The 13,870-nt window shown below is 38.4% G+C and overlaps 1 protein-coding gene across 8 annotated transcripts in view; it reads left to right on the forward strand.

Annotated features, from left to right (window-relative positions):
• Positions 1–13,870, forward strand: part of LOC105832227 (calcium-transporting ATPase sarcoplasmic/endoplasmic reticulum type) — a 47,411-nt gene that overhangs the window by 19,337 nt on the left and 14,204 nt on the right. For all 8 annotated transcript variants that reach the window (XM_036291916.1, XM_036291921.1, XM_036291920.1 and 5 more), the window contains exons 3-7: positions 6,054–6,071; positions 10,596–10,678; positions 11,530–11,916; positions 12,133–12,620; positions 12,764–13,769. In XM_036291916.1, the coding sequence (XP_036147809.1) occupies positions 6,054–6,071; positions 10,596–10,678; positions 11,530–11,916; positions 12,133–12,620; positions 12,764–13,769 (1,982 nt within the window). The remainder of the gene's footprint in view (positions 1–6,053; positions 6,072–10,595; positions 10,679–11,529; positions 11,917–12,132; positions 12,621–12,763; positions 13,770–13,870) is intronic.

Consider the following 13,870-nt stretch of genomic DNA (forward strand, 5'->3'; position numbering starts at 1 on the left):
ATAATAATTTGCACCGCGTCTTACTTGAGCTTCGTCAATAGCCGTGACGGGCAGGCGGCTGCAAAAATCGTTTGGCGCTTAATAAATTGCTTAATAAATTGTACATGTGTGGTGAAATTGCATTAGGAGTTGACGCGGCTGAGTGAGGTTAATTCATTTTAAGGTCGCTCTTTAAAGTCGCGGCGTGCCGTGATATTTAGCGCGCTTGGGCGCGTTGTACCACTTCGATATTACTTCACGCGATTATCCATTTAATTAATTTATTCTCGATCGATCTTCGTCTTCGTATCGGACCTTACATCCATTATTCAGCGTTAATACTTTCTTCGTTATCTGACGTTATTCATTCACGATTGCGTTTTCTCGTGTCATCGGCGACACGTGTTCTTTTATACGTAAGCAACCGTATACAATTTCAAAATCAAAATTCAAAGCAAATTTTCTTGACTCTTATAATTTAATAAGATATAGTTGATTAACCTTTAACATTTAAAAAAAGGCAGAATTGAAAACCTTGAAGGACATATTACAAAGGCATTCCACATTGATTAATTAACAATAAAAAATAAGGATAAAGGATTAAGTGCTGCTTTATGACGAAGGAATTTTAATGAAAACACATTTAAACGAGTTTGGTTTACATTTTAAAATGCAATATAAAAACATTAAAACGGCACAAAAATTGTTTTTTTTTTCCTTTCAAATAAAAATATCTAAAAATTTAGGGGATTAAATGTTCATACCTTTATTATAATAATACTATAGTAAATGATGTATGTACTGCTAATTTGCAACTACTTGATTAAATCTGTACACAACTCCAGAAAAAAGGCACCAGACGCATATTTAAAATCAAGCCAAGACTCACTAGCATACTCTCATTATTTACTTTCCTCTCGTAGGCCAAGACGAATGTGTTAAAAAGAAAAAGACCTATAGCCGATGCAAATGGGCGCGAAAGACATAGCATACAAGCTGAGCGTACACGCGTCTCGGTTAACGAGTCTTCGGCGAAAACTTCCAGCGGAAACTCGCAAACGCCAGCGAAGTTTACTTTGGTCTCGTCGGACGTTATATCGCCAAGTAGTCTAACCAATCGATACTAGAGAACTTCCACTCTTTTGTTTCTTAACAGGAAAAACATAGCTGCGGGCAGTCGAGATTATTGCCACGGAAATGCAAACTTAAACGTCGAATCCACAAACATGATTTGATTCTTTTTTTCAAACGGTCTTGCAATTTAAGAAAATAATCTTACGATTACACCTTTCGAAACAAATTTTTTTTGATTAATAGATTTATGACACGTTGATTTTAATGTATTACATTATTCGAAATTTTGTTTCGTGAGGTGGCAGTTGTATGTATATCGGAAATTAGAGCTTAAGAAATTTATTTTTTTTTTATGCTAAGTTTAGAAGCTTCGAAGCTCATTTACATGACACTGCATAAAATGTTCTAAATCCGTACTCGAATTTTCGTATTTTCACAATGCTGGCGTCTAAAAAAAAAACGCGTTACGTATTCTACGTTACGTCTACAATCATAACAAAGGTTTGATTCTCTCTTTGTGCAAGCTTGATTCTCTCTGAACGAGCGTTTCAAGTGCGTTAACATGCAGACTACAATGGTAATCACAGCGATCGATGCTTAACTTTTTAGTGACCGGCACTATCGAAATTTTTTGCAGCACTGTATATTGTAAACAAGTAAATGCCATTTAATATAAAATTTTTAACATAAATAGCTAGATGCAACACCATAAGGTGCACAATTTAAAACACTACTCGTGACAATTTATTCTTATTCATCATGTAACATTTTTAATTATGCTGTTTATGATAATAAAAATCAAATCAATCTCCGTAATAAAAATGTACAAAACTCCAAGCAGACAATATGTTAGGTACTTCTTGGACAGTTTACACATCCGGATTTTTGGAAAAAAAATCAATAAAGCGAATCTAATGGAACATTATAACAATTAAGGGTATCCGTGCGCCGGTAATCGAAGTTTTCTACGCAGTACAAGTGGTCGAGTCGAGTATGCTTAAACAGTATTGTTTTATCTTCTTGAGTGTTCACCGTACGACACACAAATAAGCACTCGACATACATGTGTATTGTAACGCTACGCATTTGTGCGCGTAATGAGGTTTCATCTATCGCAAACGCAGTTGCAGATTAGTTTCACGGATGACCTTAGGCGAGGGAAATTATATCGCCCACCTATATATTTCGTGTACACGATGGAATTTATCACCGCTGTCCATCAGTTGTGTATTATCCTTGACATCAAGTTGTCACACACGTGACAAATGGAACGAACGTGGAAGAAGGAAGGAAATTGTGGTCTTATGGTGCTATTTATTTATTTATTGTCATTAATTAGTGAGATTAGATTTGTAGCTTGCTGACTATTTTGCACGTTTCCTCATTTTTCACTTATTCACCTTGTCAACATTCTCGCATTTTTTCTTCCTTGTGTACATCATTTTTTGCTAATTCATGGTACTTTGATCGAAACGACTGAAGCGTGTATGTTCATTAATTGATTGAATTTCAAGCGAGTCGGTGCGATTGCGCGCCACAGTGTTCATAATTTAGAAATTTCTTTATGATTATTTTTCTAATTTTTTGTCGTAATGCTTTTTTCGTACAGGATATTTTTTTATAAAAAGATCTTCGGAGATGAGATTTAACACAGGCATCTCCAGAGAAGAGTGATATTGTCATTTACACAAAGAAAGAACGATTTTTTTTAGTCAAGCATCTAAAAAATTTAGCTAGGTACAGATCTGAAAATAATATTATTGCGTCAACAAATGTGGGACGTTCGAGTATGATGCCGTGCAGAAAGTTTCGACATTCTGTCATCAACTTGAGCGTTGTACATAGTTGGATGATCCAACAAAGTTATTTTCAAATCTATGTCCAGGTTTTTAAATGTTTTAAAATACACCCGTCACAGAGAGCGAAACTATATTCTTTCCGTGCGCAAATCGGGCGTATCCTTTACTAAATCGCTCGTGCCGCGCGATTCGGAAGTTTCTCCGAAACTCGGACGCGTATAACCCGCTCCCCGGAACTTGTTTAGCCACTTCGTTACACACGAATCGTCGTCCTGACGACAACGACGACGACAAGTTCGCCGGCTAAAGTTAGCACGTGCAACACGGACCCGCTGCCGCCGGCAACGTGTCGTTCGTTCAATGCACGACCGGCGGATTTGTTTGTCGCGCGTTTCTATCGGCTTTGTGCGGCCGTTCACTGTCGCGTGATAATCCGTAGCCCTGACGCTCTCGCACGGCAACGGCGGGGAAAACTCCCCGTGTGTCGTCGGTGGCTTTTTCCGCACCTATTCCCTCCCGCACCTTTAGCCTCGATCGCGCGCGCCGTGTGTGCTGGGGGCTTCCGTTCCGCAGCGCGATGTGACGACACCACCCCATAGCCGGCTCTCCCGGACTAACCGGTGTGCGTAAAGCGCGATCGATGCCACTCGTTGGAGGAGAGGCTCGCGGGCATCCAGGTGTTTTCCTACTGAGAGTATCTTAGCTTGTTGTTCCGCGGCATTGAATTATTAATTATGTTAGTTTCGTGCAAATACTCGAGCGCAGGCGAGTTCTACGGTATCCCCTTTTCTTTTTTTTTTTTAGCGAGGTCCGTTATCGAAGATTGATCGTTGGAAGTTACTACGTCGAGAGAAAAAAGTCGAAGTATCGAGAAACAAATATTTCTTGTGACGCAACCTTCGATATTTATTTGTTACTAGACACCACAGACGCGCAATCAATCAGCATTGCGGAAAACTGTCAACGATAAAATCGCTTACACGGTTTTTTTTTAAAAGAGAAGATAAAAAGATTTTGTCTGTGATGTAATGAAATAACACATTTCTATGAGATACATCTCGTTCTTCTTATTGACTGGTTTATTTCTTAGGAATGAAACTTTCGGAGTGTGAAATATACATTATTTCTAGCAAATAAATCATTTATATTTAACGCACTCTGGATGCTGTCTCTTTGAATAAAATATACATATTTTACAGAAATGTATTTCAGAGATATATTTCGCAGGATATTTCATAGAAATGTATATTTCGTTTTCACGAATAAATTTTTTTGTAACAAATAGATATTGAAGGAAACGTCACGAGAAATATTCGGTTGTCAGTACTTCGATATTTTTCTCTCGGTGTAGAGTCATCGACCCCTTCTTTTTTTCACGCCGAAGATATCGATTGCTTGTTTTTTTTTCGGCACCGATGTCAATCTCTAGGTATCAATGTCGCGGCGTCTCTCGATACTGGGGGTAGAGGTACAATACGTGTGTGCGAATTAGCGGCGGTTTTCGCCGCGCGGCGGTGCAAATCGATGTGAAATTGAAGCTATTATTCGCACGACAAACGCTTTCGCGCCCGGCTTTGTGCGCCGCGAGTCCGAGAATTACACGCGGCCTTTCAGCGCCCGCGGCCGCTCTCCGAGTTGCGCGTTTCACCGGGAAGCGACGACGTGTCCTCTGTTGAACACGTCAATCGCCGAGACACGGCCATTCAAGGAAAAATCTATGCGGATCCAGTATACGAATCAATGACTCCCACGTGTCTCTGTTTTTTCTCGCATGTCACTCCGCGCGCGTATCGCGGGGCAGGTCGCTCGCGTCGATATAGACAGTCGGTCTGCCTTTCCGCATATTGCGAACGGTACTCTCCCGCATCCCGTCCTCGATCTCTTCGGAACGAAACGTTAGCGGTGCCGTCATTTATTTCTGAGCGGCCGAGGTGCCGCGCAATAGAATTCTAATCTGGATTTGCGGTGCTACGAATTATTTAACTTTAAAAAATGAGAAGCGTCGCGGAAAACGAACAGCACCCGACGAAATTTTTATCCGTGAGAAAAGATCCGCGTCGAACGAGAAGTTCGGAGTTAGGAGTTACGCCGAAGCTGCATATAGCTCTCGGTAACAACGGTCGATGGTGTTTCTACGTGGTTTTCCTAGGTCTTACAAGAGGCTCTGCTTTTCCGCGATGCGTAAATATTTATACGGATTATATTTATACGGCGCTATTGGAACACGCAGAGAGACCCGCAATCGCCCACACGTCCAATTTCGAGACGTTAATGAACGCTTAAAAGAGAGTAATCGACCTCGTGGGTTAAACTGGATCGGGGATTCTCGCGTATCCGATAAAAATATCTGACCTTTCGGCTGCGCGTTACGGCGAATTTATTTCAATCGACATCAGACAGACACACACACACACACACACACACACACACACACACACACGTAATCGCAATATTATGGAGTATATCATGAGTGTGGTTTATAATTTTGCACGCGTCTAACAAGAACTTTTATCAACGTCAACTGAAGGCTATCTTCATGTTAATTTATGATTCGCAATGTTTTATAAATAGCTCTTAGCATAACTGTGCCTATTGCATTTTCGTGACGGAGAACCCGATATCAACTTATGCAAAATTACAAGTGAGATAATATTGAACGATTATTAACAAAATTCCGAGCCATCTCGCACTATAGAGAGAATCTCCATATAACGACTGTGCTATAAATCTTTCTGACGTTCGAAAACTGTCACCTGCACGTTCAGCTGAACCGCTAGGTACGCCCATTTTGCACGCCAAATTCGTTTTCGCGGTTTCCTTCAATTTGTTCGCGTCAAATTATGGAATTCTAGACTCCTGGCGCATTTCTCTACAATTTGAACTAGGACATCTTAAAGCGGATCCTTCAAACATCTCGGGTTACGCATTTTATCTTAATGTGCACATAGAGGAACCACCATCGTTTAAGTTTAAAAAGATTTAGAACTTCTGAAGTATCTTTCTGATGATTATTTTGCATTTTATAATTATTATAAAGTTGTTAAAACTTAATTTTGATAGACTTTTCTACTCCAAAATTTTATAAGAAATGTATTTTGCAGCAACAGTCATTACTTAATATTGCGATTTAATTCTTTGTCAATTTTACTACTCAATTCTAATGTTTCTAATTCTAATGCTTTCCTTTTTTTTATGTTGCAGAATTGCCAGCTGAGGAGGGTGAGTACCGACGAATTTGTCATCCTTTGACGTCGCTCGATGGTAGAAAACAGGTTTGCGACAGATTGGCATATAAATTACTTTCGACGTAGCAAAACAAGTTTGTAAATCGGAAACTCATTTTTTTCTCCCCCCCCCCCTCTCTCCGTCTTACAACTCTCGTCTATACGTCGAACCATGACTTTGCCGTGTTATTTCGGGCTAAACGCTTATTTAGAATTTATAAGTTTTCAAATTTCATCTCGACTTTGTCTTTTGCGGGGAAAGATTTTCACCATATGTTCGCGCTGTTGAAGTAGGTCAACGTGCTTGCTCCTGGAATTCCACAGGCTTTGAGAATTAACGTCGCATGCACCCACTACGTTACGTGCGTTCGCAAATGCGCATGCGAATGCGAACGTCAATCTGAACAGCTGGCTGTAGAGGACAAAAGCGTCAAAATCATTTTTGCGGCTTTGAAGACTCGAAGTTTATTCAGAAACTCTTGCAATTAATCAAAGCAAGAAGAAGTAAAAGACGAATGTTCATAAAATAAGCAGACATATAACAAATAAGATATAAGAAACGTAATAAATACAGAATATTAAAAAGGTTTACTTAATACTTTTTACTTTTTTACATTTGAGCTCTTTAAAAGTTTTCAAGCTTTCGAATTTCCATTTTTTTCTTCTTAATTTTCGCTCTTTGATAAATATTTCTTTTTGAAACGATACATTTTTCTTCTATAATTAAAAAATTGTAATCGACAAACTTAATCTGATACAACAACAAACGATATTTTCCAAATAAAAATGTTCTTGTTCCGAGCCTAGCAGCATAGATACAGCGGTTTGCCAAACGTTCTGGCTGTAAAGTAACGCGACGGCAGAAGGAAATAAATATAGCACGAGTGCTATGGGGAAATTACGGGATCCAGGTACCCGGGCCACTTGCCCCATTTACTCGTGTCGAAAGATGTCAGCGCGTAGCGCCGTACGTCGCCTTCGACTCGGCCGTAATTGCATCGGCATTGCACTCGACCTGCACACGCTATCTTTCCGTCGACGACCTTCGGCGAAGGATCGACCCGCCTTAGCTGCGGGTCTCTCGCTCGGCGTTCGTGTGATGCGAGATAAATGAAATTAAAAAAAAAAAAAGAAAAATAAGGAAAAAGAGAAGAGCAATTTCGAGAGGTGAAATTTTACGTTAGCAGAAAATCCATGCCGAATAAATCAAACTGCGGGAATTGACTTTGTTTAGGTCGGCTCGATAGCTGACGTTGACGATTACAGGCGTGCAATTTGTATCGCTGCGTGTGCATGTAATCAATATGCATTCTGCTGAGGCAGAGGCAAATCGCATGAAAATTAGATCGATTATGTACGACTGGTATAACATACTGCTAAAGCTCATTTATAAGGCGTAATATATTTTATTAGTCGGTGGACCGGTCCAGCCAATAATAAATATTTCCGGCTCTATCGAAGATAATTGGACGATAAGATAGCGTCATTGAATTCATATCGTTCAAACGCAATAATATCCGAATTTCGACGAATTCTCAAGAACATGGCCTGATAACGTGGAAGTGAAGTTTTCGACCTGATAACGGGAGATATGATTTTAAGCACACGACGCGCGATTTTTTTACGGAAGTAATTTTCTTTGCGCGCGCGCGCGCACACACGCACACGCGAATGAATAGAGTCATAGCCGCAAGCTAAATTGCTGTCATTTGAATCAACGATCTCGATCTCGTGGCAATTAGCATTACTCGGCAGACTCGGCTCTCTTAGAAGATGACATCCGACGTTTTCGGCCGGCAGATTGCTGACGAAACGTGCTTTCGTCGTGAACTTACAATTGGGGCAAGGGCTCGCGTATACAATAGAGATAATAGAGAAGACGATACGTAACAGGCACGTTTTCTCTTTCCTTCGAAGCGAAAGGGTCGAAGTCAATCAGACGCCGTCTGTATTTCATCGTTTCGCGGTATTATTATCACACTTTATATAATCCTGAAACGCGTCGGAGGAGAACGCGTATCAAGGCCGTATTAATGAGATTCCTGTCGTAAATTAATCGCGCGGCCGGTTACGAACGCACAACTGCCTGTAATCGCTGTCGCGCTCCGTCCATCACACATTTGCGCGCGGTCTCTTTTCTGTGTGTAGTGTAGCGCCACGCTCTATCGGACGATTGACAACGCCTATTGTCGCACGCTGAATCCGGTAATGAAGCATGTTGCACGTTGTGCACGTGGGTGAGAGAGTAAGGGGGGGGGAGGGAAGAGCGGGGAAATGTGTGTGCGCTGGTCTGTAGAGCACCGTGCGGGGCACGTCATACCACGGTATTAATTTCTTAGACGCGGTGGAATGTGTGCTATGATATTACGTGCAATTTATGTAACGAAATGTACGCGTGTAACATTCTCGCGTTACCGGAAAGTGTGCGTTAAGACCTAAAAAATCATTTTCATAAGTTATATTAATTTTGTATTTGTATAGGAACCTTACACACACACACACACACACACACACACACACACACACACACACACACACACACACACACACACACACACACACATACACACACACAGAGTTTATGTAATTTGTGGAATTAATGATGATTAGGTTTGCGTAATGTACAAGTTAATTGATTGAGGGTTACGTGGCTTTGGTTGTCTTTCTTGGACTGAATTTTAAAGTATATTTTTAAACAATTACTCCGTATTCAGCTGGTTAATATTTTATTACATTATCGATCCTGCTTAATTTTAAATTCAATGTTATTAGTGCTTTGAGACAACGCGATTTTATTAATCGCGTCATGTCGGAGATCTCAATTGAAAATTTCACCGTTAGCATAAATGCTTAATTCATTCATTTTTACGTTGATTTCTTACATTTATGTGAATAATTTTTAATATAAAACTCAAGTTGTTTTTGTCCTTTAGTTAATTGTTTAGTTAAAACATTTAAAAGAGTCCTTGATGATTGTATACATAAATTATTTTTTATTGGGGTCTTCTGACTTGCAAATGAATCATTATAACTGGCGAGTTCTGTCGGTACATATTTTACTTATTATTATATTATTTAATTTCGTTAAGAATTTATTGTTAGTATGTCTTTAACGTAAAAAATGTTAGTGTGTTAGGTAAAAAACATTATTTTATTACCAAAATTCTGTTAACTTGTCGTTTGCACTTTCTAAATGTAAAAATTCGTATGCCTTTAAACAAGGGAAAAAAAACACAGGATCTAACTTGATGAAAGGAGAGTGGTGCAAGGAAAATGAGAAGAAAGGTAGCGCTAGTTAATAATTTGTCGGGTAATCGAATTTTCGTCTCTTTGGCGGCTGTTGCAAAATTACAATTAATGAAATCGTCAACTATGGAGCAATGACGTCAATCGCGTGCAGGCAAAAGACGCCAGCCATCAAGGACGTTTGCTCCTGACTACTTTATTTTAATTTTTTATTCTTTCCTGACGCATATACCAGACTGTTTCTTCAACAGCGTTCAATACGTACAAATGAGATCTGCTTACGAAAATCTTTCTTTACGATACCAAATTAGTTCTTCGTGTATACAAAACACGTGTTGCCTTCGATTAAACTAGAATCTGTAGACCAGCATATACAGATATCGCGCGCGTTGAAATTGCTATTTGCTTAATCTCTCAATTGCTTTACATAAACTGAATGTAAAGATGAATAATTTTACTACCGCATAAAGATGAAATAATTCTTAATTTGAATTTATAATACTATGTAACGTTAATATCTATTTCTACCAATGTAAATTAATTTTTGTTTAATTAATTTATTTTTTTCTATTTTTAGAAACGATAAAAAGTAAGTTTAATTGAGATTAAATTTAACTTACATTGATGGTACAAAACTTTGTGAAATATATTTATTATTAAATATATATTGTTATTATATTGTATGAAATGAGAGAACAATTTTTGTTATAATTTTAATTTTAATGTGTTGCTTTATAATTTTTATTTAAAAAAATTGTATTTTTTTTCTAAGATAAAATTATGTTGAGAAGTACTATTCACGAACACATGCTATTATGTTGCTAGTAATAATGCAAGGTCGCGTAACAATGAGGTATCGTTAACAATCACATTCAGTATTGATTTCAATGTTAAGCGCTATAATTAACAGATTCTTTTTTTTATACAATTACGAACTAACATTGATAAACAACTATAATATATCAGATTGAGTATTTATATATCATTTATTCATATATCATTATATCATTATATTAAAAAGGTTAAATGCAATTTGAAATTAATAGAACTATGCAATGCATAAATTTTATTGAAGTTTTATGCCAATTTGTCGCAACAATTCTCAAATTAGATATCGGATAAAATAATAAAACTGTTGTTTACGAAATTAAATTTTGTAATATAAGAATAATTACGGAAAATATATAAAAACTAATAAAATTTCTTTCTTTCAACCTTTTTATATTTTACGCATTGCGCGAGATGGGTAATAATACTTATTTTTTGCGTACAGGAAAATCCATCTGGCAACTCGTCTTGGAACAGTTCGATGACCTTCTAGTTAAGATTCTTCTATTAGCTGCTATTATTTCTTTTGTAAGTATATAATGCGAAAATATAATAGGATATTGAAAAATTATAATATCTTATACAATTTAAACTGGTATTTGCGTAAAACACACAATTAATCTGAAATAAACACCTCTTCAAAAGAAGTAAAATCTAAAATAATGTAAATATATTAAGTTTATTAGATACAGATCGATATTTATTATATTATTATTTCCAATTACGATTTATGGATTGAATGTGTTTTGCGGTCTAATCTTTTACAAAAATTATGATAAAGTCAAATGAATTCTTGTTCTTTTTCTTGTCAAATTTTCCGGTATATGCCACTTTGCTAAAAGCACCATAATTATATGTTTACGGGGGTTCAAGGGTAAATGAGGCTAAATATATCTTCCATGAGAGGTGAAAAAATAGCATATTGATTTCAAGTAGCCGTGGTGATCTGATTTTCTCTGAGCGCATAAGAGAAATATGTAACATTTACTATGGAGTTTGATCTATAAATTGTAGAAATTAAGTATGTGGTTTATCACTATGTTGGATGTAATAGCTTAAAGAAGAGAAATTTTTTTAGTGATATGTGTATGCTTGAAAAATTTATCTTTGTTTAACATTTTTATTGTATTTTTTGAAATATATTAGTTAACATGTTGCGATGACAAATAAATGCTTATTTTATTAATTTTTAAATATTTCCATTTGGAAGCTTATTTTTTATAAAATTTTAAATATTAGATAAACTATTACTTGAAAGTAACAACGTGAACAAGAAAATGTAAAATTATTTAACAATTTGCTGAGAAATTTAAGGCTTAATATATCTATCTCTTATATTCTTGAAGTTTTTCTGATCTAATTGGTCTATTTTTTACCAGGTATTAGCCTTATTTGAAGAGCATGAGGATGCGTTCACGGCCTTCGTCGAACCCTTTGTCATCCTGCTCATTCTTATTGCCAACGCCGTGGTCGGTGTTTGGCAAGAACGAAATGCCGAGTCTGCGATTGAAGCGCTCAAGGAGTATGAACCCGAAATGGGTAAAGTTGTACGATCGGACAAATCTGGCGTTCAGAGGATTCGGGCGAAAGAGATCGTGCCTGGAGATATTGTAGAGGTGTCGGTCGGCGACAAGATCCCAGCCGATATCCGTCTATCCAAGATCTTCTCGACTACTCTCAGGATCGATCAGTCTATTCTGACTGGAGAATCGGTGTCCGTGATCAAGCACACTGATGCTATACCCGACCCACGCGCTGTCAATCAGGTGAAGTTGCATAAAAACATTTCCGCTTTTTCTCAAGCATCAGCTTTCAAATATCAACGTTATATCTTTGAAATAAAAGTTCATATTTGTAAAAAAATGCAAATAAAAACTTTTATTCATAGGACTTGCATAGTTTATTTACTCGATCTACTCTCAATTTACTTGTAACTTATGTTGAGAAAATTTGTTAATATATAAATTTTATTATTTCTCTAGGATAAGAAGAATATCTTATTCTCTGGTACCAATGTCGCTGCCGGAAAGGCTCGTGGTATCGTTATTGGAACTGGATTGAACACCGCCATTGGTAAGATCCGTACAGAGATGTCGGAGACTGAGGAGATCAAGACACCATTACAGCAGAAGTTGGACGAGTTTGGCGAGCAACTGTCGAAAGTTATTTCCGTGATTTGCGTTGCCGTATGGGCTATCAACATTGGCCACTTCAACGACCCGGCTCACGGTGGTTCCTGGATTAAGGGTGCCATTTACTATTTCAAGATCGCCGTCGCTCTCGCCGTAGCTGCTATTCCCGAAGGTTTACCTGCTGTGATCACGACTTGCTTAGCCCTGGGTACCAGGCGTATGGCCAAAAAGAACGCTATCGTACGATCTTTGCCGTCCGTAGAGACTCTAGGTTGCACGTCCGTCATTTGTTCGGACAAAACTGGCACTCTGACGACTAATCAGATGTCCGTTAGCCGGTAAGATAATTAAACAAAATTACTATATATTGTAGATTCTGAATTTTTAATAAACACAAAATAAAGATTCTTTTTCTTTCTTGGTTATATTTAAATAAAAATATTGATTCGCCACATAATTTTGAATATTTCAACATTTACAGAATGTTCATCTTTGACAAGATTGAGGGTAATGATAGCAGCTTCCATGAGTTTGAAATCACCGGCTCAACTTATGAACCCATCGGCGAAATCTTCTTGAGAGGGCAAAAGATTAAAGGACAAGATTATGAAACATTACATGAGATTAGTACAATCTGTATCATGTGCAACGATTCTGCTATTGACTTTAATGAGTTCAAGCAAGCATTCGAGAAGGTCGGCGAGGCCACAGAGACCGCTCTGATCGTTCTTGCCGAGAAAATCAATCCGTTTGGAGTCCCGAAGAGCGGTCTGGATCGTCGAGCTGGTGCCATTGTTGTCAGGCAAGATATGGAAACGAAGTGGAAAAAAGAATTTACCTTAGAGTTCTCACGTGATCGCAAATCCATGTCGTCGTACTGCGTGCCTCTGAGATCATCGAAACTGGGAAATGGACCGAAGCTGTTCGTCAAGGGTGCGCCGGAAGGTGTATTGGACAGATGTACGCATTGTCGCGTCGGTGGTCAGAAGGTCCCTCTTACTTCGACCCTCAAGAACCGCATTTTAGATCTGACCCGTCAATACGGAACTGGTAGGGATACCCTGCGCTGCCTCGCTCTCGCTACCGCCGATCATCCGATGAAGCCCGACGATATGGATCTAGGCGACTCCACTAAATTCTACACATATGAGAAAGATCTTACGTTTGTGGGTGTGGTAGGCATGCTCGATCCACCTCGCAAAGAAGTATTTGATTCGATTGCTAGGTGCCGCGCTGCTGGCATTCGCGTAATTGTTATCACTGGTGACAACAAAGCCACTGCCGAAGCCATTTGCCGACGTATTGGAGTCTTCGGTGAAGATGAAGACACCACCGGCAAATCGTACTCTGGACGTGAATTCGACGATCTACCGATGGCGGAACAGAAAGCAGCTTGTGCCAGAGCTCGCCTTTTCTCTCGCGTAGAACCGGCTCATAAGTCGAAGATTGTGGAATTCTTACAAAGCATGAATGAAATTTCTGCTATGGTAAGTTATACTGTTATTCCATCCACTGTTCACTTTATCATCATCATCAATGATACTACAGTTTAAATCGAGTTTTAATCCTCTAAAAGAAACTTCTTAGA

The sequence above is a fragment of the Monomorium pharaonis genome, chromosome 9 (assembly GCF_013373865.1).
Source record: "Monomorium pharaonis isolate MP-MQ-018 chromosome 9, ASM1337386v2, whole genome shotgun sequence".
Classification (NCBI taxonomy): Eukaryota; Metazoa; Arthropoda; class Insecta; order Hymenoptera; family Formicidae; genus Monomorium; species Monomorium pharaonis.